Genomic DNA, 26,201 nt, shown 5'->3' with positions numbered 1-26,201 from the left:
GAATTTTTACCCTATAGTATAAAAGTACACAAAAGACCAGATTTCACAGAGGAGACCAGATTTCACGGTTTGTGATGCGATTTTCATAGCTGTGAATTTGGTAGACACCTATCTACATCATGTCTCCAGGATCTGACTTTTCCTTTCTGCCCCTGCTCACTAAAATCTTGTTCAAGCCCTAATTCTCTCCCGTCTTGAGGCTTGCAACCTTCTTCTGGCTTTGATGTTTGCAACTTTTCCCCTTAAATACATATAGAATGCTGCTACCAAAATAATTTTCCTGGTTTGTCAAGTGTACTATAGGTATAACTAAGGCTACGAGTTGGTCACAGATTCTGTGATTATACGTGACCTCCACGACTTCAGCCCTATTAGAAGTTCTGGGTATGGTGCAGGAACTACTTGGTAAAATTTTATGGCCTGTGTGATGCAAAAGGTCAGACTAGATGATCATAATAATGGTACCTTCTGGCTTATGAAATTAGCATTTTTTAAGTTGAAGGACAGAACTTTGAGTTTGACCCTACAAATTGTCATCATTATCATACTTGAAATTGAAATATGAAAATATTAGAAATCTTATTCTGACCTTCTAGTGCTCTTCAGTGTGATAGTTTGTCTTTGCCACTGTGTGTTGAAAACAATCTGTCATGTCATTAAAGTACTAATTCTATGAATCAAGGCATTATCATTTTCAATCTTAGACCATAGTGGAAAGAAGGAATAGCATTTTATCTCCTGGTTCAAATGACTCTAAAGATTTCAGGAAGTTTGAAGTGATCCCATGTAATTCAGTTACTTTTAAAATTAACATACTCTAAACGAAACTTGAGTTGTCTATTCAAGGAATCTACTGTTTGTTTTTTAATTTTTAAATATACCATCATGCAGTATTTTACTTTTGGATCTAAAGTCCCTAGTGCAGGACTGGACAATTAAGTCCGAAGCTAGAGAAGTTTGGAGGTTGCACCCCTGCTATCCCAACATCAACAGGTGGAACCTTCCAAGCTTGCATTGTGAGTGTACTCCATGGTTTTGCTGTCAGTTACATTTTTGGCATAGAGATGACGAGCCTCCTCTGGTTGCTCCAGTGAACAAAGAAACAACAACAATCTAGCCCAGGGGTTAGAGCACTCACGGGAGATGTATGAGACCTTGGTTCAATTCCCCACTCCGTCTGATGTTGAGCAGGGATCTGAACTTGTGTCTCCCACCTCCCAGATGAGAGCCCTAACTACCAGCCTAAGGGTCATTCATGCTCTCTGGCTCAATGATTATTCAAGTATTTTATACCAAACAGAACTGCTTCAACAAGAGAGACTAAGAATGACTCCAACACAGGCTGGCTGGCCCTTAATGGTCCAGCTTGTGACAGATCAAGTTGACTGGAGAACAGGTGGCTCAACTTATTTATTGGACCCAGTAGGGTATTCTCATAAAGAGCTAGGTGAGTCCAGTTAGACGGGGGGATAACCAGAGGAGAAGGGGGAAGTGCCTATTTTCTGGCAAACAGCCTGAAAGGAGGCTGGGAAGCAGAAAGGGAAAAAGAGCACGCAGGCTACATCCAGGGTGAGCTGGAACCCTGAAGAGTGAAAACCTGCCTGAACCTCTGAAAAAAAAAGGGAAGAACATGCTAGCCTCTAGGGGCATGGGACTAGGTGTAGGGACAAATTACAGTGGTCAAGGCATGCCTGCAGGAAAAGGTGGTCTATGAGCCCAGGTGGGTTGAATATTCCATCGTTTTGAGCATTTCTGATGGACTTCAATAAAAGCACTTGGATACGTCTACACAGGGATAAAAAAACCAGCAGCTGACCCAGGTCAGCTGATTCAGGCTCACAGGGCTCAGGCTGCAGGACTAAATATTGCTGTGTATATGCACAGGCCTGGGCTGGACCCATGTGGGGCCCTGGCCTATGAAGTAGTTTGGCCAGAGGGCTAGGAGACTTCTACAGCCTGAGTAGGCTGAAGGACCGTAGGGGAAAACCGAAGTACAAAGCTAGGAGGGGATGTACTAGAGTAGCATCTTTGCCACAGACCCATGCTAGATGAGCCCAACCCCCTCCTTTGCTTTTACATTACAAAAGTTCCCAAAAACAGAAACAAAAATGTTTCCTTTCGGGTCAAACACATTTTTCTAATTCACCCAAACCGAGTGTTGGTTGATTTTTCAGAACTGCCAATGAAAAAAATACAAAAAAATCAGTTATTCACTCAGCTCTGTCCCTGAGATCAGTTCTGTTTTCTATTGAGATGTGGCCCGCTCTGTAATATGGGTGACACACAGGAATGCTAACAAGAGTGATATTTCTGGCCCTGGTCACACAACATGGTCAGGATGGCAGAAAATTAGCGTGGCAGGGACCAGCATCTATTGACACCACTGGCTGCTGCTACATCCACAAAGTTTGAGACCCTTTTAGATTAGGTAATTCCCACCATCCCAATGCTAGACATCTATTCCCACAACACAGACTACCTTTCTAGGTCCACTGACTAAAGAGGGTGAGCATTTCTTGATATTTTGACCTTTAAATGGACACACTGTACAGATCCCTATACAATTTAGGATCAAAAACAAGGGTTTTGTGGTTGGCTGAGTCTATGATTCTAAGAGACCCCAATATTTGTTCTGTGCAGAAAATCTGCTGTAAAGCCTTCAGCTGATTATTGTATCTCAAGGATACCAGCATAACAGTAAAGTTACTGGTGAATTCTGTTTCATAGCCTAAACGCAACTCTCTCAAAAAAAATCAGTAGATGTACATTTGCTAAATATTTTGAGAGAGTCTTGCAAAAAGAAGTCAGTTACAGGTCAATAGCTAACTCTCTCAGTTCTTATTGAGACAGAGAGCTTCCATTGTCAAATGAGAGTTCTGTAATAAAGGGAAATCCAATTGTGCCCCCTGGGTAGGACTGGAGACAAAAACTGAACATTAGTATGAGTGTACAAACAATTTACTATTGAGCTTCATAATAACTGGATGCAACTGCAAACAATGCAGGACAAAATGACCAACAGAAGCACCCACTGGAAGTTGCAACAAACAGCACAATGACACTTGGCTGAAGATAAACAGTCCTCTCGTGCTAAACACGAATACTGGTTCTGCTTAATATTAGCCCTTTATTTTGATCAGATAGAGAAGCAATTGCTTATTTTTCTGTGGATGATTTCTTTACAGACCTTTTTTTACCATTCGGCCAGCTACAGTGAATTGGCTAGAGTCATTGGCTGCTCCTTTACCCTTTGTCTTCCAGGCTTCTTCCCGAACAGTAATCAGGTGTTTTCTTTCTTCAATAGTCATTTGACTCTCATGGCTGTCTGCCATTTTCTGTTTTTTTGAGAAATGAAGAAATAGATTTTAACTGCTGTAAACTCTGCAATACATACCAATGAATTCAACCACTATCCTTTAAATTGAGAGAAAAAAGATACATGTTACAAAGGGACACCCATAGATGCTACAGCCCAGGGACCCTGCTCCTTAAAAAGCTTTATTGTTTTGCTACTCTATTACAGTAGTAAGATGAAATTTCAGTTAATGGGATATCTTGGTTCAGGAAATTGACAACATTCACTGCAAGACAATTAGCCTAGTTTTAATAAAAATAAACAAATTGATTAATAATGCTAAAACTTTAGGTGGTTTAAATTTTCTAAATTATTGTACTGCTGAAATATTTCCTGGTAATCTGTTTGACTTATTTCTGTGAGAAGCTTCCAAATGTGAATTTCTAAGTAGCACAGTGGATTATAAATAGAATTTTTAACCGAGTTTAATGATTTTTAATTCAGTCTCTAGCTGTACATTCTCCAAGCTGGCTTAGCAGCCTTGTCGCTAGAGGCTGATCACTTTGGGATTTGCTCCAGCTTGTTCTTTTGAATAATTTCATTCTGTGATCATTCAAATGCCGTTTGTCTCACCCACATGGAGCTTTTGCCAGTTTGCTTTAAGGGAGAGACATTCAATAGCTTCAATGATTAGAAACAGCTATGAGCAGGAACTATTTCAGTGCCCTCCATCCATACAGGAGACTGGGGAAGAGGGTACATTAAGTAGGAAAAAAAGCCACCATAAATTTCTCCCTCCTCTTAGCTGAGTCAGATCAGGGAATAAGTTCAGTTTCTACAAATCAGTTACCTTAAAAAGAAGCTAACATTTTTGGGATTTGTGTTAAATAGAAATCATGAACAGGACACACCAAAGAATAGGATTGCCAACAATCAATTTTATTGCCACTCTTGTGCTATTTGGTGCTTTTCTTAGAAACCCAGCTGCTGTAATCAAACAATGGCATGAGAACATCAGCTTTCATTTAATTTTTTTTCCCTAGCCCTCACAATTACAGAGAAAAGCTTGAAAACTTGAAATGAATGCACCCTACAGGCTCTGAAACCAGAAAGAAAAATAGAAAAACCCAATTTATATATATAGATAGATCATCATGTTTTTTTTTAAAAAGAGCCTGACTCATGATCTTTGAATGCTTGTGTTGACAATACTGAATGAATTAAACACAATTCAATACTTTTAAGGGACCAATAGCGTGACTACAGAGGCAGGTAGACAGGGAAGGAATTCAATGTAACAAAGAACTTATCTGAAAAGATAAAAAATCATCCACCAGTAGCAAGAGGAATTACAGGGTAAGAAGCAGCTAACAGAAGGATTGGAAGCTCCCTCTCCTTCCCCTCCTTTCTCTAGCTGTTTGTGCCTCGTCCACAGACCTCTCCACAATTATGTTTGTTTGGAGTTCAATAGAAATGTTAATTGGCTGGGCAGCCAGACATTTTGACAACAAGATATATGGCAACTTAGATAAAATATTCAGAGCGTGGTCCAATCTTTTCAATGCTGTGGACCAGATGCTAGTTTTGGGGCACCTTGGTGGGTCATATACAAAAATATAATTCCAGATTTTAGAATCAGCTTTTTATTAAGGTCAGAATTTATTTTAGCCATAAAAAACATTAAAATAAAATGAGTCTCTCAGAGAATAGCACATCTCAGTGAGAACATAAAGGAATTTTCTTCCCCTTGCACTACAATTCCAATATCAGTATCGATATTCAGTATCCAACATCTTGCCATGTTTTGACTTCACATGTTATTTCATGACAGAATGTGCTTTTGCAAATGTATGTGCTTCCCAATATTGAGCATGGCTTCAGCACAAGAACCCTCTGAACTAGGGACAAGTTTCCAGAAGTTTTCACATACTCCATTCTTCTCTGAAAGAAACCAAGGATAAATCTGCCATTCACACAGCTGTAGCTAAAGATCTTGTGGTTGCTGTTCAACCGGTGCCTCCACTGGATTGTTGAACAGTTGAATGCTGGATCTCAAACTCTCAAAATCTGCAAATCTGGTGCTGAACTCTGCTGAGATAGCCAGTATAATTGTCAAGAAGCTGCGAAAACCAACAACAACCGTGAGCTGTAGCTCACGAAAGCTTATGCTCAAATAAATTTGTTAGTCTCTAAGGTGCCACAAGTACTCCTTTTCTTTTTTGCGTCTCAGTTGAGAGATCCTTGCATGATGGAAAATGGGTGATGCTGTTCTGAAGATTCCATGCTTTCTGTGGAATGCGCCAACATGGCTCATAAAAGTGTAGAAATATTCTGATCTCTACCTTGCTGCTGGAGACTGAGTGAATTGAGATGAGCTGGTTATGTCTGTTAGGAAGGCCAGTGAGCAGAGAAATGCTCAGTCTTCCAACAGCTCTTGACACTGGTCGGCATTGCTTACTTTTTCTTTTTTCAGAACAGCAAGAATCTCCTTTCTGAGTGAAAAAAAAAAAGGTTGCAGGTACTGCCCCCCACTCAGCTACTGAACTTGTGATCAGCGATGCAAATCCCACATTCTGCATTCAACTCCTCAAGGAAACTGATACTTTTTTTGTGCCTCTGTGCTCGTTTCCTCCACAGATGATGACAACTGTTTGTATTACACTGGTCATCACACACTAATTTTAACAGATTTCCCACAAACTTCCTCCATTTCCAATTCCATTTTCTCTCAGCAAACCTACAAATCCACTTTTACTGCCAATCGTGGCTTGTGCACTACCTGTGACAATGCAGCAGCACTGTTGGAAGCCACCATATCTGCTCATAGCAGAAACAAGTAAATATCTGCTCCCTTTGTACTGCACATGTTTGGAACTAGCTCCAGTAACTATTAATGCATGAAGAGATCCTCATCAATGGTTCAGATGAAAAGCAATAAATGTCTGATATCACCGATGTCAGCACTTGTCTGGAGCTAATCTAATGAAAAGCACTTACAATTTTCACCAACTGTCTTCAATTTTGAGGACACAGGATCATTCATGTCACTTACTCTCCTAGCTACAGTTTGCTGAGGCAATGACACACACAAAATTTTTTCCCATTTTTTCCATTCCCACATGGATGAGCCAGCTTGATAGCATACATTTTTACCACATCACCATCCTTAAAAGGCTTTTTACATTTCACTAGCTCAAGGCACACCTTGTAAGAGGCAGCCAGGCTTGAAGTTAGTACAGCTGCAGGTTTCATCATATATATCAGTATATTTCTCTGCTTTTGAAGTTTGCTTTTCAAGTCCTTAACTAGAGCGGCGAGTGACTCTCCAAGGTACTTCTTGCATTTTGCCCTGTGAAGTGTGTTGTAATGTCAACTGATATTGTACTCCTTCCACACAGCTATCACTTCCAAGTGCACGAGACATTGTGGTGATCCATTACATTCAATGAACAAGTAGACTTCTTCCCATTTACCTTGAAATGCTCTGTTCTCTGCATTCACTTTTCTCTTATAGACTAACAAATTTGAGCATAAGCTTTCGTGAGCTACATGAAGTGAGCTGTAGCTCACGAAAGCTTATGCTCAAATAGATTTGTTAGTCTCTAAGGTGCCACAAGTACTCCTTTTCTTTTTGCAAATACAGACTAACACGGCTGCTACTCTGAAACCTTTTCTCTTATTGCTAGCAGCCATTACAGTTACTTGTTCCCTTGCACTTGAGAGAAACTACCTGAGACTGAATGCTACAGGAGACTGGGCTCTAGGTGCAGGTATCGGAGGAAGGACTGGTTAGGGCTACCTTTACTCTCCTGCTGCTGCAGCAGCTCACCAGCTACCTTCCTACCTCTTTGCTATTATACTGAAGTGCTGTTCTTTACTGCATGTGCTGGAGGAAGACCAGCTCCACAACACTGCATCCTGTGTATGGCATGACCTATCACGTATTATGCTTGAGAGGTCATGCTTCATGAAGGATGCCATTTTGTCTCCAAAATTGATTGTGATTGTGCTGCAGAGCACCATTTCACTCACTGTGCACGTGTTCTGTTCCAGGCAGCTGCTGCTGCGGGAGCCAACCTCGGAAGGCCTTGGAGGGGAGGGGGTATGCAATTGTCCCAGGGGCTGAATTCCACCTGGGTGCTGCCAGTTGACCCACCATCAAGGAATGACAATGACCTTTTCAACCAGAAGGACCCCAGAATACTTTACAAACTAAAAAACATTTCACCGCCACCTCTGGAGTGAATTTTGGTTTCCTACATCACAGCAACATTCCATAGGAGATCTGGACAGGAAATAAATATTCATCCTACTGAAACCACAAGGGGGATTTTATATGCAAAGTGAATATTGAAGTTGTAATTTGGCAAGAACTCTGACATTAACACAACCTTCTTTAGGTGGGGAAAAATCAAATGGCTTTTTGAAAAAAACAAACAAACTCCAAGTGGTTTACTTTTAAATTCTGGCTGAAAGACAGCACCTGTACTTCTTGGCTATTGAAAATTCAGAAGGGCAGAAACAGGAATGCTTATGGATCAGTGTACTAACAAATCTCAAAATGGGGGTAGTGGTGGGTTTAGACTACCACATTAGACAAGGGACCTGGATAAACAGCTCCTTAAACGTTTATCCATAATGTGTAGAAAGAAATATGTCATCAGGGATTTCAATCTGGGGGACATATGTTGGAAGTTTCATGTTTCCTCTGGTCAAACATCTTTGGAGTTTCTAAAATTATAGTTGATAATTTTCCAACACAAGAAGTATTGCAACCAATTTGGGATAATTCCATATTCAAGCTCATTCTGATGGAGAAAGATTAATTGATTATTGAACAAAAAACTGTTGGTTACACATATGCAAGTGTTCATGATCTGATTTTATATACTATCAACCAGTAATATAGACACACATATACACATAGTCTTTAAAAAAAGCCAATTTCCCAAAGCTGAAAACTATTATGAGCAAAAATGAGTGGGAGGAAATATTTAAACAAACACGTGAATCATAATTGGACATTAATGTTTTTAGAGGCCCAAATAAGACAATTCCAGGCATGGAAGGTGGCTTCCTTGGTTAAAAACATCCTAGTGAAGAGGGGAGATGAAGACAGCAATAGAAAATAAAAAATACCTAACAAATGGAACAATGGAGAAGCTTATAGCATTGAGTACAAATCAGTATTTAGGAAATACAGACAATTGATAAGGTAAGCTAAAGGTATCAATGAAAAAATCTTCAGTCAGTAGGATTAAAAACAATAAGACATTCTTTAAAATATACCTGGAACAAATTAAATTCTAGCAATGGTATAGATCCAACTGTAGATGAGGATAATAAAATTATCAATCAGGATGCAGAAACAGTAAAATATTCAATACATTTTTTTGGTATTAAAGAAGCAGGATCATGTATTCAAATCTTCTAGTAATAATGAAAATTTCTGTTTCATCACTAATAAGGGAGGATGTTAAACACCAAGCATTAAGCATTTTTTAAATTGGCATGTAGAACTTATTGTTTTCGATGATATCACAAGTTTGCCTGATGAAGGTAATTATGTGGACATAATATACTTGAAGTTTCTGTAAGGCATTTGACGCAGGCATGCATGATCTTCTGAAAAAGTTAGCACTATACAAAAGTCAATGCAGCACATATTAAATAGATTTAAAAATGTTTAACAGATTGCAAAAAATAACTGTAAATGGGAAGTAGTTATTCAATGGAGATATTTCTAGTGTGTTGCTGCAGGAATCTGTTCTTGGCCCATAACGATGAGACAGGTCATTTACATTCACTGGCCTTGATTGCTTGGTAAGGAGGACCTATTTGAATAACATTAATTTTAATGGTCAAATGCAAGATCTAGGAACAAAGAACAGGATGGGGGACTGTATCCTTGAAAACAGTGTCTCTGAAAAAGACTTAGAGGTCATGGTATATAAATAATGGAGCATGAGTTCACAGCATGATGCTGTAGTTAAAACAGCTAACACAATCCTTGGATGTATAAATGGGGGAAGGTACCTTAATATGTATAAGGGATTAGTGAGACCACTGCTGGAAAACTGTGTCCTGTTCTAGTGTTCACACTTCAAAAAGGATGTTGAGAAATTGGAAATGGTTCATAAAAGAACTATGAGAATGATCTGACATCTGGAAAACATGCCTTATGATGAGGGATAAAGCAGCCCAATCTATTTAGTTTATTCAAGAGAAGTTTACAAGATGACTTGATCATGGTATACAAGTACCTTCATGGGAAGAGACTTTGGCTAGCAGGGGGCTCTTTAACAGAAAAAAGCATAATGAGACCCAATGGTTGAAGCTGAAACTGGACAAATTCAGACTTAAAATTAAGGTAAAATGTTTAAACAGTGATGGCAGTTAACTATTGGAATTGCATGGAGATGTGGTGGATTCTCTATCACTTGAAGGTTTTAAAGCAAGACTGTACATCTTCCTAAAAGATGTGCTCTAGCTCAAAAGACAAGTTACAGGTGTGATGCAAGAACTACTAAAGGAGGCTTAAACTCCTGCAGAGTTTAGACTAGATGATCATGATGGTCCCTTCTGCACTAAAATCTATAGCAGCACAGCTCCAGAACATGTTGTGCTTTGACATTTATTGAGTACCAATTCAGAGGGAAGAAGGGCTTACAGATAAGTAAATGCTCCACTGCCTGCAACACTGGATTTTCCCATCCCCATTATGTCCCTCCTTGCCTTCCGAGAACACAGCCCAAGGTGACACGGCTGCATGTATGTTTGAATGCCAGAGATGAGAGAATTAATGGATTGTAGTTAAGGCCTAGGATCGTCTTTGCCTGAAAGGAAGAGACTGAATGAAGAGAGAGGAAACATCAAAACATGTCGTTTTCAAAAGAACAAGAAGTTCCTTTAAACTATATGCTGTGAATTATGCAGAGGAGTGGGAAGAAAGGTGCTAGTTTAGCTTGCAAAGAACAGCAGGAACATAGCTTCCAAAATATGTAGTGCATGAGAGAAAGCCCATGGACTTAAGAATTGGAAGGTGGGAGAGGATTACAATTTAGGAATTATTTTTGTTTCTTATGCGACTTTATAGTAACATAGCCCTTTTTCCTGTTCACAAATGTGAACAAAAGACCATTTTTATTAGACTGTTTGCTATTTGAAGTTATTTGATTAATGTTTTGTGCAGACACCAAGCAGACTGCCCTTGCAGCAAACAGTTTTTGCATACCTTGAAAATTTGATATTACCAGTCCAATATATGAACAGAATTACAGGTACCTAAGGTTAAAGGTTAATGCATCTGTTGCCTTATTAGATGCCTTCTTTATAAATTATGAATTTAATGTAGTCACAAAACTAGCTTTTAGCAAATTTCAGCTGCAGGCCCAAAATTAGAAGTTTTATTTTGGGTAAACCATTGGTACAGACAAAACTTCATTCATACAAATAGTCATGAAAAGCTAATAAAAGTGGTATGGGTCATGGTCAATGTGAAGCTTTATTTAGAAACTCCACATGTGCGTGGACAGTTTCTTATTTCTTCTTTCTATCAGTAATATGTATCTTACTCAAAGGCATGCAGCCATACTACAGCCATATATTTTAAGTATGACAATCACAGCACATGCTGCAACTAGTATCTAATCTGGAGAAAAGCCCAAAAGTTTTCCTATAATGCTGCAGCCATAGATCCGTGCTGGGAGGTAGAGGACAGGGTGATGATATAAAACAAGATCAGAGCTGCCAGAGCTGTTCAGACCATCAAATTAACTGTTCTTGCTCCTACCTTCACTTTTTCAGATTTTTTTTTTTTATATGTTCAGTCCTCCTTCCCCACCCTCCCACTCCCATTTTTCGCTAATGTCTTCTGACAGAGGGCTGGTATTCTGGTTCTGCTCACTCTGACTGCTGTACTTAGCTGGTTAAATAAGAGGCTGAGAGAAACGGAATTACTTTACAAGCCCTCATTAACTATTAACTGCTTTAAATTAGTTCTTTAAAACTTGTTTAGAATATGGACCTGGAATTCCTTTATATAGATATATTTTGCAATGTCATATGACTCACTCCTAACTTTTACTAGAACAGCAAAAGAATGCTGTTAGCAACCAAAGCATCCATTTGGTTATGCTAATTTGCTTTGGGAATATGTCTTAAAATCATTTTATTTTCTGTCTCACTCCTCCTTCAACTAAAACAGGAAGTTTATGCAATATTTCACCTTCCATCTCCAAGGATGCCGTTCATCAAAGACCAGGGGGCTTGATGCTCTCAAACTAGAACTACTGACCTTAAAGGAAGAGAAACAGAAGAGTGAGGAAAGACAGGAGAGGCAAAAAACAGATGCAGGATGTGCCAACCTTAACAAAATCTTTTAGAACAAAAGAGTAGTGAATGCAACGTAGGAAAAACATCTCTGGAGGAAACCAGAGCATGAAATAAAAACCATCTACGACAGACTGCTTTGTTCATTTAATGAATTGAAATATGATCAGTATTTTTAATATATATTTTTCATAGAAACTTAATTCAAAAGACACAGGATGCACTGCAGTTATTGTAAGAAGCAAAAATGCTTAGCATTTAGGATTTACTCCATTCATAATCCTATTTAGTGAGTTTCTAATGATTCATGGTACTATAAGGGAACACAGTAACATTCTTGGACAGACGGTATTTAGCCTGATTTAGTTATCTGTAATCTAAAAGATAAATGCAATTTTTAGAGATGTAGTTTAATAAAAATACTAATGGAATTTATGTTGGTGGAAAGTATGTAGTATAGGGAATTCTTATGGTACATTTCTTTAGAAGTATTTACGAGGCAGAATACATAGTAGTTTCCCCACATAACTAAGTACTCTTTAAATGATCAGGAATTCCAATAACCATGTAAAAGTGTGCAAGCTTTTGCTCACCTGATGAATAGGTACAAAAGGATGAAATTTATGGGCAACAGGTATAGCAGGAGAATAAGTAGAAGCATAGACAGGTTCCTATGGTAGGGGCAAAAGCACAGCAAGAGAATTAGAGAGGGGAAGGAAATGATTTGTCAGACAACGGAGGAAAAATCAAGTGATTTCTTTAAAAAAAGAAATTTCTTATTGCAATTCCAACCCTAATCTTTTAGAAACGTTTTCCCTACTGAAAAGTCAGTGCAAGAAAAAGTTTCACATTACAGCATGTTTACCACAGACATTTCATGCAGTAATTAAACGAATTAGTGACAATATCGCAGCAATTTGATATGAAACTGAGCTGCACGCACAGGAGAAACACTTTTCACGCTCAGATGTTTTTAATGGTCTTTGCTTTCATAATCCATTAAATTACTGAAGCATGTCTATTGCAACATGGATATTTCCACTGGAAGTGTCCTCAGCCCTTACTGGAATAAGGAACCATGCATCTTCCAGACAAAATGAAGCAAAGTTTTCTAAAACTTGAATACAAATTGGAAAGATGTCTGGAGGGAAATACTAACACACAGCACCCAGCAAAAGCGAATTCACTACTTTAGCCAAAGTCTGGAATAACTCCTAACAGTACAGTCAGGCTTACCCAAAGCTGCTTAGACACGGCATTATCATCTGTAATTCCTTCTTCCTACAGGTTAAAACAAACGGGAAACATTGCACAGAACGCTGGAAACGTGCAGTTCATTAGAGAGCAGCTCACTTACAGTCCAGTGACTAGTGTTTCAGGTACAATTAGAACTGTGTGCATGCACATCCAGCAGATGCTATGTATACATAACTTTATCTCTTATTACCAAAACAAGAGACAAATTGTTTGTCTGGAGGCACACATGCTTTATTTATTTATTGTTATTATTATTATTATTATTATTAAAAGGCTTACCCCATCAGGGTTTTAAAAGCGTCATCCTCAGAGTAATTCCAAATCATGACAACAGTAAACAAATGCTTTTAGCAACGTAACAGATTACAATACAAGTTTGCAGGAACTTGCTGTGGGAACGAAACAGATTTCAAACTTGATTCACTGTTTTAAAACTACTGCAACATAGTTGGGGGGTGGGGGGGAAAATCACACACTAATCTGAGATGCTAAGTAGATTTACACTTAAAATGGCTATGACGTAGGAATTTTCATTCCAATAAAATGTTGTGCTTTTGATGCTAGAAAGGTTTTAATTTGCGTTTTTATTTTTCATGGGAAACAACCTTCAATCCCCCTGAAAACTGATGACCTATTATCCAACCTGATAGACGGATACAACAACATACTAAATCCAATCTGTTATCTCTCTAAATAATTTGGATTCCGTATGTCAAGGCACTTCATCTTTTTATCAGGCTGGGAACTATGCAGGCAATCTACTAGTATACAGGGTATTCTATAAATTGTATGATCAGGCTCCACAGTACATATGAAGAACTAAAAATCCTCACATCAAATTTCAACATAAAATAAACGTATACAGAATACATTAGGATAGTTTATTTTAAAAAATGTTTATTTTTCTTCTTGTAAACCTTAACTCTTCCAGAGCTTATCAAGCTCCTCCATTTTATCATTTCCTTTCTATATTATCTTTCATCTGAGGACATGAAGGCAAGTTCTTCTGGAACTGTATGGCTCTTCAAATTAATGTATGGCTCTTCAAATGTAAATTACCGGAACATTTATAAGAAACTTAATTTCTGGACTATTGGAAAGATCTCATCTGTAGGCAACTACCTACCTATTGATAATTTAAGCATTTTGATTAAAACTTATTGACTGTACAAAGTTAGTACACCCATTCTAATTTGTGGAATTTGAATCTTACTACCTGCATGGTTTATTTTTTTAAAAGGCTTTTGACAAACTCAAAAACTTACATGTTTACACGCCATGTGACAATAATCAAGTCCTCTAAAGCAAGGTTAGTAAGTTGTGCCACATGCTCTTTAAAACTGCATCCAAGCATGTTAATTATGTTAAAATTGGACAAATCAGTAGCATTTGGAAAATCCATGCCTCATTCTGAATAAGAACAAGTAAGTGCCATGAATGTAACTTATTCCCTGCTGTTGAGACATGACTCTAGTAAGCAAAGACTGTATTCTTTACTAGTTCAAAGGTTAGCAGTCAATACAATTTCCGTACTCTTGCAAATCTAGACAGACAGACAGACTGTACACTTTTTAAAGGAGAATCCAAGCTACACCCAACACAGTTGTTTTGTAGAGTGAAGTACTGTTTCGTGATCTTCTGGAATCGGGACAGTTTACTGATAACTGCCATTTTGGCTTTAAGGCCAGTTAGTAACAACATTCACAGTAGATTCTAATGGAAGACACTAAGGTTAAAAATGATTTCAAAACTTTACAGAGTCAGACAGTATTCTAGGGATCTGTAATACCTTTAGAAACAAACTACTTCTAGTGAAGCTTTATGTTTAAATTGCTTTGTGCACCAGCATCACTGATGTCAGTACAGTACTAGGAATCATCAAATGCTGCAGTACAAGTAAGACTGCCACAAGTCAGATTTTTGTACTGTGTCTTCATTCAGGTAGGCCCAGGTTTCATCAGCAGCTTGCTGGTAGTGATAAACCTTCAGCATAGCTCCTGCCTATTTTGAGGCCAATACTGTGCAACTCCTGAACACTCAATTTTTGTTGGGGACAAGTTGCTAATATGATCACATCCAGGCCTAAACACACTTTAAAGCACTTCATACTTATTTTGGCCTGGGGTTGAACTAAGTCAGGAATGATATGCTCATTGATAGCTGCTGGGGAGACATCTGCAAGAATGTCATTTTTGGATTTACACTAGCTTGGCTACTTTAAGTTCATTGGTGATTCTCTTAGGTTGCTTTCATCTGGAGGATGTTACCAGTGTAACCTTAAAGGTGGTGATTTTGGAGACTGAACTGTTACACTGGGAGATCAAATTAAGTTTGCTTTATCAACCATGCAATGCAATGCAATGCATATTTTAAAAATAGTCTACAGAGGAAAAATACAGCCACAAATGATTCTTTGATTCTTTTCTTGGTCTTATTGTGCAGGTAACAGATGTTTCAGAGAATTCACTTATGATTCAGGTACTCATAGACCCAACACAAGTTATTTCAGTGAGGACAGACTGATCACCAACCCTACTATTACTCATATATTGATAGGAATAGGACATATATTCTACTACTGGCTGGGTACCTGCATTGACTATTTAATAAAAACATTTTTATTATTAACTAATGAGACAAAGATTCTTGTCCCAACTGATAAAGAGCATATTATAACCAAGACAAAACACTAGTCTGGAGATTACCAGTGGCCCTAGCTACCCACTAACAGCCAGGACTACATAAGATACTCAAAAAGAGAAGTAATTCATGGGTATTCTAATATTTTCACTTTAACAACTAATCCTTGGTTCCATCAGAAATACTGAAAATGCTTCTCAGTGCATGAAGACAGCAAAAGGCCACCCAAAGATTTAAAAGTTCTTTCTCATTAGAAAATCCCTAAACTCAAGATCTTAAAACCATTTTATATTAAATAGCAAGAAATATTCATGCAAGTTAAATAGTTAAGCTGAAATCTGTTCTTGATTTTGTGAACATGTGAAATCCAAATATTTCAGAAATTATTTAACCTCCCTCCAAATCTTAAAAGCCCATTTACTTCTTGGTAGTCTGCTGATGAAAATACACTCTGCCCAATGTTGAAAATACTAAGGCAGCTGACAGTCAACAAGACAACTTCTCATTTAAGAGCTCTTGTGACACAGAATTTTTTTTAAATAAACCCTGAAGCAAGTTAAGGATGGCTGTAATCCTACAAGCTGTAGTTATTAGCCAATGTTAGGCATGCTTGTCTAGTTTGATGCATCTCCAATGCAGTAGTGTTTCAAGAGGAATACTTTTTCCTATCATAGGAAGCTTTACCTTCTTCTTGAACAACTGCTCAGCTTCTTGCAGTTGTGTGCTACGCTCAGTGATAGACACTTTTCCATACTCCTGCTTTTTGTTAAGCCTGCTTTTCCAGCTTTCTTCACCGCTCTTCTTCAACAGTGCCAGCCTACGAAGGAAAAAAAAATGTCAACCATGCATATTTCAACATTATCCAGGAAAGTTGTCTGCAAGAATGTCTTTCAAGAACGTTTTGGTCAGGTTTTGTTTAAGTAAGCCTCTGACTAGGCTTTTAAATGTGTTAAGACTAGTCAGGCCCCATGAAACTCAAAACACACATACACAGAGCTTGTCTACATGCTGAGTTACTACATGGCAAACCAAGGTGTGAATCTACAGGATACCGACTTGCCATATGGACACTGGTACAGTGCAGTGAAATTCCCACAGTGCAGCTTAGTACAACAGGGCACTACACCGCACGTCAGGACATTCGCTCTGCTGTAGCAGTATTTACACAGAACATTAGTGAGTGGCAAACTGGCGTGCTGTAGATTCACAGGTTGGCTTGCCATGTAAATGAGCCCAAAGCCTGAAGACAAAATATCAAAGATGTTATTTGGACATTTTGTTTTTACACTTGACCATGTATTAAAGAGATTTTTATGTTCTCTGAAATGCAATAAGGAGGCAAGTTTGTCTAGCAGCCACCCAATTCCCTAGTTTTTCAGTCAGTACCTGGCCTAGGACACTGGAAGTTTCAAGGTAAGCACCTAGGAAATAGGGAGTATTTCATATGTATCTTAGTGCCTATCACAGTCGCATGTAAGCACTAGTAACTAGTCATATTACAGCGGTTGCACTTATGTTTCTCCAGCTTTAAAAGATTCAACTGGTTTGAGAGATATTCCCTAGGTCTTGTCTATACTACAGGGAAAAGTCTATCTAAGCTGTGCAATTTAAGTTACATGAATAGCGTAACTCAAGTCAACATAGCTTAGATCTACTTACCGCAGGGTCCATACTACACGATGTTGACAGGAGACACTCTCCCATCGACTCTCCTTACTCTTCTCGATCTGGTGGAGTACAGGAGTCAACAGGAGAGCGATCTGTGGTCGATTTAGCGGGTCTTCACTAGATCCGCTAAATTGACCGCTGACACATCGATCACTGCGCCTTGATCCTCTGGAAAGTGTAGACAAGCCCTTACATTTAAAATGGAGAACACCAGCAGAATCGGTTCTCTCTCAAACCAGCAGAAGCTTTCACAACTACTATATTTACTCATGAGCAACCACTTCTGGTTGAAGTATGAAGAAGTGCTGACTGTCACTGGAGGGCATAGGCTCTATTCTACTGGAAGGGGAACTGCATAGGGGGATCTCTGCAGACACTAGTGGACAGTGATAAGTAAAAAGGAGGGGAAAATATGGGAAACTCCCAGATTTCTACCCTAGCTCACCAAAAGTACATTAACGTGAAGTTTGTAGCTTTCAGAAAGTATGGATTTTATGGGATATTAAAAATATGCCATCAGTTGTTATTATCCAAGTGCCAGGATTTGGCTTCCCACTGGCTCCATTCCTTCAGCATCCACTAAGTAAGTTTGGCTTTACAGATCCTTTACATGAAGGATATGCTGTTACAAATGAAGAAAACAGAGAGCTCCCGATCCCTGATCATATTACACCAAGTTCAGCAGTTTAAACTTGTATTGTCTAATTTGAACCATAAAATGTGGTGGCTTGCTGGTTTTTAAAATGAGATAATTACAGTTACCCCCCCACATCAAACTTGCTTTCCAACTACGGAGGGAAGGAAGGAAAAAAAGTCTGAGAATAACTGCATCGAGAGATGAATCATTCCCACTGAAATAAATGAAGTAGAAAACTATGCCATGTATTTAGGTGCCTGAAAATGCATTTAGGAACCAAACTTTAGGTTCCTGTTTTTGAAGACCTTGACTTGGGTGTCCAAACTTGAGGGCCCACATGAATTCAGCATGGAAACATTTCTGGGAACACAATGTTTTGATAAACTCACTGGCTTTTTTTGTTTTTCAATGTACTGTCGCTAGAGATAAAGTGAGAATAGAGTCAGGTCTTCAGCTGGTGTGAACTGGCATGCCCTCACTGACCCAATTAAAGCGCTATCCATTTATGCCAGTTGAGGACTGAGGTCAGTCTCAAACTGTTTATTCTGTTTTAGTTAAAAATAATAATAAGATGTTAATTTATTACCATTGCAAATACCAAATTGCAAGGTACACCATCATGCTAGGTGCTGTACAGACATAGAATAGTCCTTATATTTTATTTCAACAAGTCACTGGGTTTTGAAAACGAGTTTGTAAACACTCCTATTTCCACACAAATGCTTAAATGTTATCCATACAGCAGTTTCCTAAATTAAAATGAACTGAAGTCATATACACATTTTAAAGCAAAGACCAACACTTCATACACACAGATTCTACTGCTAAATTATCAATAGCCTGCTTATTAAAACAGATTGCTCCAGATCAAAAAGCACATGATTACAGTACAGTACAAAATAGTCATAATTTTCTACTGTACTTGTGTTGCAAGTAAAGGTAAAACCTGAGAAACTTTATTAAATACACTAGCACAAAAGGTACCTAAAATATGCATTTAGAGTTACTTGCTTCCTTAATTTTTTTTTTTTTTTTTTAACAAGTCTAGTGTCGGACAGACGAGCTGCATGTTTTCACTTTTAGTTGTTTGACAAGAAAGAATCTGATCATTAGCACACATGTAGCTTTTTAAAAACAATCCCAAATAAATGATCCTGTGTACACCATGATCTTATAAAAGAGTATATGCAGAGACCACAATTACCTTTCTTTAATAGACAGTGTTTTGCTGGGTGTATCCAGCGTGTCCTCAGTTGTTTCTGTTTTGTTGTCTCCAGCAGCAAACAGCTCACAGGGATTCATATAGAATTTTCCCTCTAGTTGTTCAGAAGTCTCCTGCTGTCCATAGGATACCACCGTTACTCTCTGTGTTGCCGTCACACCAAGTTCAGAAGTAGGCTCAACATGGTCTGCGTATTGAGAAGTGCAGAATTAGCATTTACTGCTGTAACCAAACATTTCTTATATTATTAACCAGGAACCAGCCAATTTGCTATTTAACATTCAGATCATACACTACCTTAACTGACAAGAACTTCCTACCTAAATTTGATTAGAATTAAGAATTCAAAAAGAACTATTACCCCAGGGGTAGTGTGCTCACTATAAAATCTCAACCTTGCACTGACTAAAAAGGGTCGTAAGGTCCCCTTCATTTGAAGAAGGCAGAACTCACTCTCCAGCTCCCATCTCAAGAGAAACAACGGGAAGATGGGAAAGGAAGAGAGAAAATCAAGGAAGTGGAGGGAGAAGTGTAACTGGAAGAGGCAATGGTAGAGAGGCAGGGGGAACAGGAAAGGAGAGAGAAAATGAATTGCAGGTAAGTGGATATGGAGTGAAAGTGCATATCAGGACATCTGTAAGAAAAAGAGAGGTTTTACAAAAGAATGTATCAACAAAACAGCTTGGAAAAAAAATCTCTTTACAAACATGTACAATGGGAAAACCCAATACTGAAGAACTACCCATTAGGATGATATGGATTACCTTCCTTTTCTCTTTGAAAACTTGACAGACACGCTATAGCTCTGAGGTACAATGGAACAGGGACAATTGCTGCTACTCTAGTGCTCTCTCTTCCCAATACTGTCTGAGAAATTAGCTGTGCTGAATGCGTGCTGGGTGGGAATAGTAAAGAGGCCCTTCTGGCATTTTTGTTTTCTGAGATGAGTTTCATTTATTCTGAAGTTAAAGAACAACTTCAGAGTGAAGACTCAACACATTAACAATGCAGGGGCCAAATTTTCCTCATTAATAAAACAGAAGCAAACCAATTTAATCTAAGAATCTTCTACAATTCAAACACAATAATACAGGCAGAGTTTGTGTAATTACTAGAGTGTCCTGGATTGCACTGATCATGTGCCAAGAAGCCATTTAAGTAGGGACAGGAGAACTTATTTTATCTAATACTGAATCCACACAAACATCATCGGTTTAAAAGTTCTACTACTTCGAATATGACTAGTTTTACATATCACCTTGAAGAGACAAGAGAGGGACAAGTGAAAATGTAATGAAAATAAGTTATATTTCCATATTGTACATTGTATACAAAAAGGGAAAGTTTTAAAAAAGTTTGGACAAGGTAAGGAAACTGTTTCTGTGCTTGTTTCATTTAAATTACGATAGTTAAAAGCAACATTTTCCTTCACCTTTGAAGACCAATGAGTTTTAAAAGTTTTTTTAAAAAGAAAAAGGGTGGCGCAGGGGGGAGGCACTGCAAACTAAGTCTGGGAAACTGAAGAAACTCAGATGATTGCAAAAACGTCAAATTCTACAAGATTTGTTCATCACTTTTTAAAAAAGGCTTAAAGATAAACAACTAATTTTCTGTTTTGGTAAACGATCACACTAGGAGGCTAGAGAAAGCTCCAGGTTATGTCAGACATCCACAATGAAAACAACTATTTACTGTACCTCTCAGCAAGGTCTTGCTTTTCAAGACACTCTCCAACTCCATCTTTTCCTCCAAGAACTGTCCTTCTTTGTCTTCCTGTTTACCCTGCAGGACAGTATCAGAAACAAATTCCTTCTGTTCCACAGGCTGTAAAAGTGCTCGTTGGGTAAACAATTCCATACTGCTCTTTCTTGGTAAAGTGTATTTTGTCTCTTTGTGGTAGTCCTCTGTTTTACTAAGAACAGGATGTGTGGTTACTTCTTCAGAAGAGCTGTACTTTTTGAGGTCATTATCTTCATATGCTACGAATCTGTTTGTCTCTCCCTCTTCATGCTCCCTCAATGTTTGTTTGCTTTCCATTGCTTCCACTGAAGGCTGCCAATGTTCTGATTTCAGTATGCCTTTTACTGGAGTGTCGGCATTTTCTACTGAAGAGTTGAATCTCAAATCTGATTTACTGGTAGCACTTACACTTTCATCAAAAGTTGACTTCGCACGCAGATCCCCAGCATACATTGGAGAAATCAAAGACACCATAGTTGACACTGATGTTACAACAGTAGGTGACAAGGGAGTAATTTTTCCACTTTCATTTTGTACCTATACATAATAAAACCATTACTGAAAAAAGTGTGACCTTAAACAGAGCTCTAATAGTAATTCACAAGGTTTATAAGCATCTTATAAGTTCTTCAGTGCAAGGAACGATTGCCTGTGCAAGTGTATGGTGCTATCTAAATATATAGTGGGAACAGATGATGAAGGCACGAATCATGTCCTTACAATTTGGCTTGGGGACATAATACAGAATAGCACCTAAACAAGAAAACTCCACAGATGATCAAAATGCTAGCATCTTCAGTAGCATGCTGTTTGTCTTCCCCTCAACTGAGGAAAAAGCACACGTCTTTCTCCATGCAAGCAACCACAAGACATTGACATGAGACCATTATTGGAAAATGTTTGGAACATCAAATTTGCCATTTGCTAGTCCCCTGTGCTACAAATCAGTGTGTTTGATCTTCGGTGATATAAAGGTGGAACTCCCACCCCCGTCGCAAATACTTAATTTCTTCTGAAAACTGTTACATGACTTGGCCTTTATAACATGGCATGTTCTTGATTTTTTCTATCTAGTTTGTTATACTATTATTTAAGAGACTAAACATTCCATGTGAAACTGAAATAAAAGGGTTTAATTTCGTCTTCCCAGAAGAGAATAAAGCTGCATAAGAGTTGATACAAGTCACTTTTATACAAATTGAGGGACACTAGTCATTTCAGGTCTGGCACTAGACCTATTAAGTGTACAGTATGCAAAGGGAGTTGTCTGGCTCCACGCAGAAGGAAGAAACTGCCTTTGAAAACGTAAAATGTTTATGCAAATTCCATAACGCCACAGAGGAAGTAGAACCCGGAGTGAAGTGATTTTAGATTAAATCAAAATGGAAAGCAAGGCTGATGTCACTGAACTTGCTCAGAGACTTCCAGAGAAAAGAAGAGGTTCACAGGTTCTCAAAAGCCAGACTATGCAGTGAGTCACCAGATATAGAGGTTGAGGAGATCAACAACAAGAAGAGGATTTAAGCTTTAATGAGTAGATCTTTACTACTTTGTAATTAGGTTCTCTAATGCAGCAGATTTTATTTTAGCTCTTTTGTTAGCATTGCACATGCAGCACTTATTTGCACAATCTTCTCTGTTATGTGTTTTGTCCTAGTACAACTAAATCCTAGTCCCCCCATCTACGCAGCTCACTACTGGCTCATCTGTTCAGAAGATATTTACACCATAGTGTGTTCATTACAGGTAAATGTGTTAGTCCTCCTTAGCCAGGATAAAGATCACAGCCCCAGTGCCTAAAGAGTTTCCATGTTTTAAGATCAAGTTCAGCGAGCAAAAAGTTTTGCAGATTATAATACACGGCCATCACAGACTTCTCTCCCACATGCTCCAGTCCCATTCCCATTCCTCAGGGCTGGTCTACATTACCCGCTGGATCGACGGGCAGCGATTGATCCAGCGGGGGTCGATTTATCGCGTATAGTCTAGATGCAATAAATAGATCACCGATGCTCTCCTGTCGACTCCAGGACTCCACCAGAGCGAGAGGCGTAGATGGTGTTAATGGGGGAGCGTCAACTGACCACAGTGAAGACACCACGGTAAGTAGATCTAAGTACATTGACTTCAGCTACGTTATTCATATAGCTGAAGTTGCGTAACTTAGATTGATCCCCCCCAGTGTAGACCAGGCCTCAGATTCCCACACCATCACTGTCAGCCAAGGTGTTGGGCTTTGTGTCCACGTGGTTGGGTATATAGGGTGAATGGAAGTGAAATTGAAGCATCGCAGCAGGGAGTCTGACATCCTGTTTTAAAATCACTCAAGTTTTTGCTCTTAGGGAAAGTGTGGATAAATTAGTGAACATGGCCATTTGTGAAGTGAGAAAATGAGGTGTGATCTTTGAGGAAAGGGTGTAGACTTCTTAACACTCCTGCTGTCCAAGAATCAAGAACAAGCAGCTTATTTAAACTCAAATTGATGTAAAATACCTAGAAATGCACCCATAAGGTCTGAGCTACTCAAGTGATTTCATTCTCAATGTGGTAATACTAAGCAGGTGACATTTCTGCTGCCTTTCATGCTAGCCAGGACTGCAGTGTGGCCATTCTGTACTCAAACCTCTGCAGCAAAGGGAGCTCCTCTGCAATTCAGTGGCTAGGATAAGGTCCAAAGCAGAAAATGTCCATTGCACAGCAGACAAACTCCACTGCACAAATCACCCCAGTACACAGTTTAATTTGCCATTGCAGGGGTGATCAGAGTTGATGAAAACTCTGCCTTTGAAGATCTTATCAATATCTCCAAATACAGAAAAAATGCAGAAACTACCAAGAATAGTATCCCGACAAGTAAGAGGAACATACACTGGCTGCAAAGGAGTGTAGAAAACATTAATAAAGAAATGAGCATAAACAAGGGCTCCAAATAGCTCTCAAAATATTTTAGCCACATTGTGCTTCAGCATTTGCTTCACTTCAACCTGAAAAATTGTTCTGACACGATCGGTTTAGTCTAACAGAACATCTTTTCTTGTACGCACTATGAAAGGAACAACAATGTATGAATTTTCAGACCAGAAAGAGCTGCTGTTCTTAAATTACTAGTTAAAAAAATACAACTAGATTAAGAGTTTACAGGACGTTGTTCCCTTGTGCCAGGAGCCTGCTTCCTGACAAGCTTTTTCCTGTAAGCAGAAGTACATGCCATAACCTCTGTTGTCAGTACACAGCTGACCTCTGCTCACAACTATTAAGGAAGCTCACATGGAAATTGAATTTAGCCTGTTTTACAGTGAAAAGTTAAAGTTGGAAGTACCTGCTCAACTTCTCCAAGCGTGACAGGCTGTGTCTGGTAACGAGCATTCATTCTCCTGTGTCTAATGTCCCCTCTGCTCCGTGTAGAGATGGTCTTCGATACTGGTTGAGCCAATTTATTAAATAAGGCCATCTTTTCTGCTAAGCTCAGGGTGGAGGAGTCTGGCTCTCCAGACTGATCCTGCTCGACTGCTTCTCTGGCTTCTCTGATTTCTTCTTTAGCTAAAGTCTTTTGGTGTGCTGATGCCTGTAAACTGAAACAGTGGAACTAAAAATTAATTTAAAAAACCTCTTTGTAGGAGTTTATGGTTTAATATTTTAACTTGATATGAAGCCAAGAGAACTGCACACAAAGCATAACAGCCAATATAAAACAGCAGCTTAAGTGGTTACACGGTGTGTAAACACTGGCATCACGCATTTTGATTAAACAGCTGCAGACTTAAAAAATTAAGAGTTAATTTCTTTATAGATTTATTTGGCTGGGGTAAAACATCTTGTTTAAAGGCAACACAAGAACTGCAGTTTTCACTTCAAGAAGTATAATTATTTAACTGAAGCTTATAGGTTACCTTGATAGAACTAGAAAGTACTTCAATTTCTGCACACTCAGAATTTGAGCTAGTATACATCTCTAGAATTCGGCTTTAGTAATTTTGAGTGGAATTATGTATAGTAATTTTGAAGTCTATTGCAGTACTTTAATGGCAATTTGATCAACATTGACAGCATATAGGTTTATGTTTGTTCATATAGGCATAACTGTACTCATCTCTGTATACCTCATTTCACTTAAACTTAGTTACAGATCAAAGTTCTAAAGTGCTTTGATATTTGATTATTTTTCTATAATGTATTCTGTAAATACAGTTTGCTGTTTTTATCGGTAACAACAAAAAATCATTCTATGAACTAAATGCAATTATAGCAAATGGGAATTTATGCTTACACCTATAGAGGGTGCAATTTCTTATCCTTCCCTTAATTCTGCAAGCTAAAAATATATATTGAAAAAGACAAATAGGGATGTACTACTTGTGAAATCAACCACCACTAGCTTTGGTATTTTCATTTTAGAGACACAATGCACTTTAAAAAAAAAAAAACTAAAAAGCAAGGAGTTTTGCTAGGGTTTCAGCATGCAAGTTCACGTCTTCCATATAGGAAACATGTATGCTCTAGAACATAACTGTGGTTAGAAAGGTCCTAAATCAAATGCTTAACAAGCAAAAAGATTTAACATTTTACCATGCAGAAAATGAAATGAAGTTACATGTATCTTTAAAACATTCTTAAAATAAATGTCATTGACTTGTTTGACACATTGATAAGGCATTCAAGGATTGTAAGATGCATCTGCTATCCAGGATCCTTGTGCTCCATGTAACATGCAGGTTCCCCGCCCCCCAGTACCTGGTAGGTTGTACAGTGCTCTTAACTACAGTGGGACTAGGTATTCTTGTCACTACAGTGTGGGTATTCACAGTACGTGAAGCAGGGGTAGGTTCACTTTAAAAAGAATTGCCAAGGGAGGGAAAATTCACAAGGAGAGAGAAGAAAAAAGCATTAAGAAAAGCACTGTATGAAGTGTTAACAGAAAAGACAAAATCAAACAGTAATGTTTAACAACTACAAGTTATCTGATGTGAACTTTTGCAAAATAATGCCAGGAACTAAAACCTTAAGACAAATAGTTTCTCTGTCTAGAGTTTGCTGGTTTCTCACAAGATAAACCAGTTTTCAAATTCTAGTAATTAGCTATGTGCATGTATTCTCTTCTGACAACTGGCTTGCTCTTGCATTTTTCAGAGGGGTTACAGGATGCGTGAACAGAGAGAGTAAAAAATTTGTTTTCAAAACATACATGTGAGATTTATTGAGTTTGCAGATTTTCTCCAATACAAATATGTTCCATAACATATTGGGCAGACCTCCTCAAGGCAGAAATCTGTTTCACTTGGCTTACAAACCAATGCTGTAATTAATTTCTCTCCTCAAATATATTACTTCTCAGCCTTTCATCAGATTACAGTTTATGCTGCTCTGCGCCCCCTGCCCCCGAAAACAATCTTTACATAGCCACTCCCCATACG

The 26,201-nt window shown here is 38.4% G+C and overlaps 1 protein-coding gene across 10 annotated transcripts in view; it reads right to left on the bottom strand.

The window, feature by feature from the left end:
* The window catches only part of SVIL (supervillin), a 233,420-nt gene that overhangs the window by 34,077 nt on the left and 173,142 nt on the right, over positions 1–26,201 (bottom strand). For 5 of the 10 annotated variants that reach the window (XM_043509526.1, XM_043509525.1, XM_038391792.2 and 2 more), the window contains 5 exons: positions 24,110–24,362; positions 20,748–21,327; positions 19,033–19,237; positions 16,208–16,340; positions 3,188–3,335 (listed from right to left, as the gene is read on the bottom strand). In XM_043509526.1, the coding sequence (XP_043365461.1) occupies positions 3,188–3,335; positions 16,208–16,340; positions 19,033–19,237; positions 20,748–21,327; positions 24,110–24,362 (1,319 nt within the window). Of the gene's footprint in view, positions 1–3,187; positions 3,336–11,522; positions 11,592–12,219; positions 12,298–16,207; positions 16,341–19,032; positions 19,238–20,747; positions 21,328–24,109; positions 24,363–25,521; positions 25,618–26,201 lie in introns of all 10 variants that reach the window. The other 5 variants (XM_043509522.1, XM_043509523.1, XM_043509520.1 and 2 more) reach the window with 2 other exon arrangements.

The sequence above is a fragment of the Dermochelys coriacea genome, chromosome 2 (genome assembly GCF_009764565.3).
Source record: "Dermochelys coriacea isolate rDerCor1 chromosome 2, rDerCor1.pri.v4, whole genome shotgun sequence".
Lineage (NCBI taxonomy): Eukaryota > Metazoa > Chordata > Testudines > Dermochelyidae > Dermochelys > Dermochelys coriacea.
This window is presented reverse-complemented; position numbering and strand designations above follow the sequence as displayed.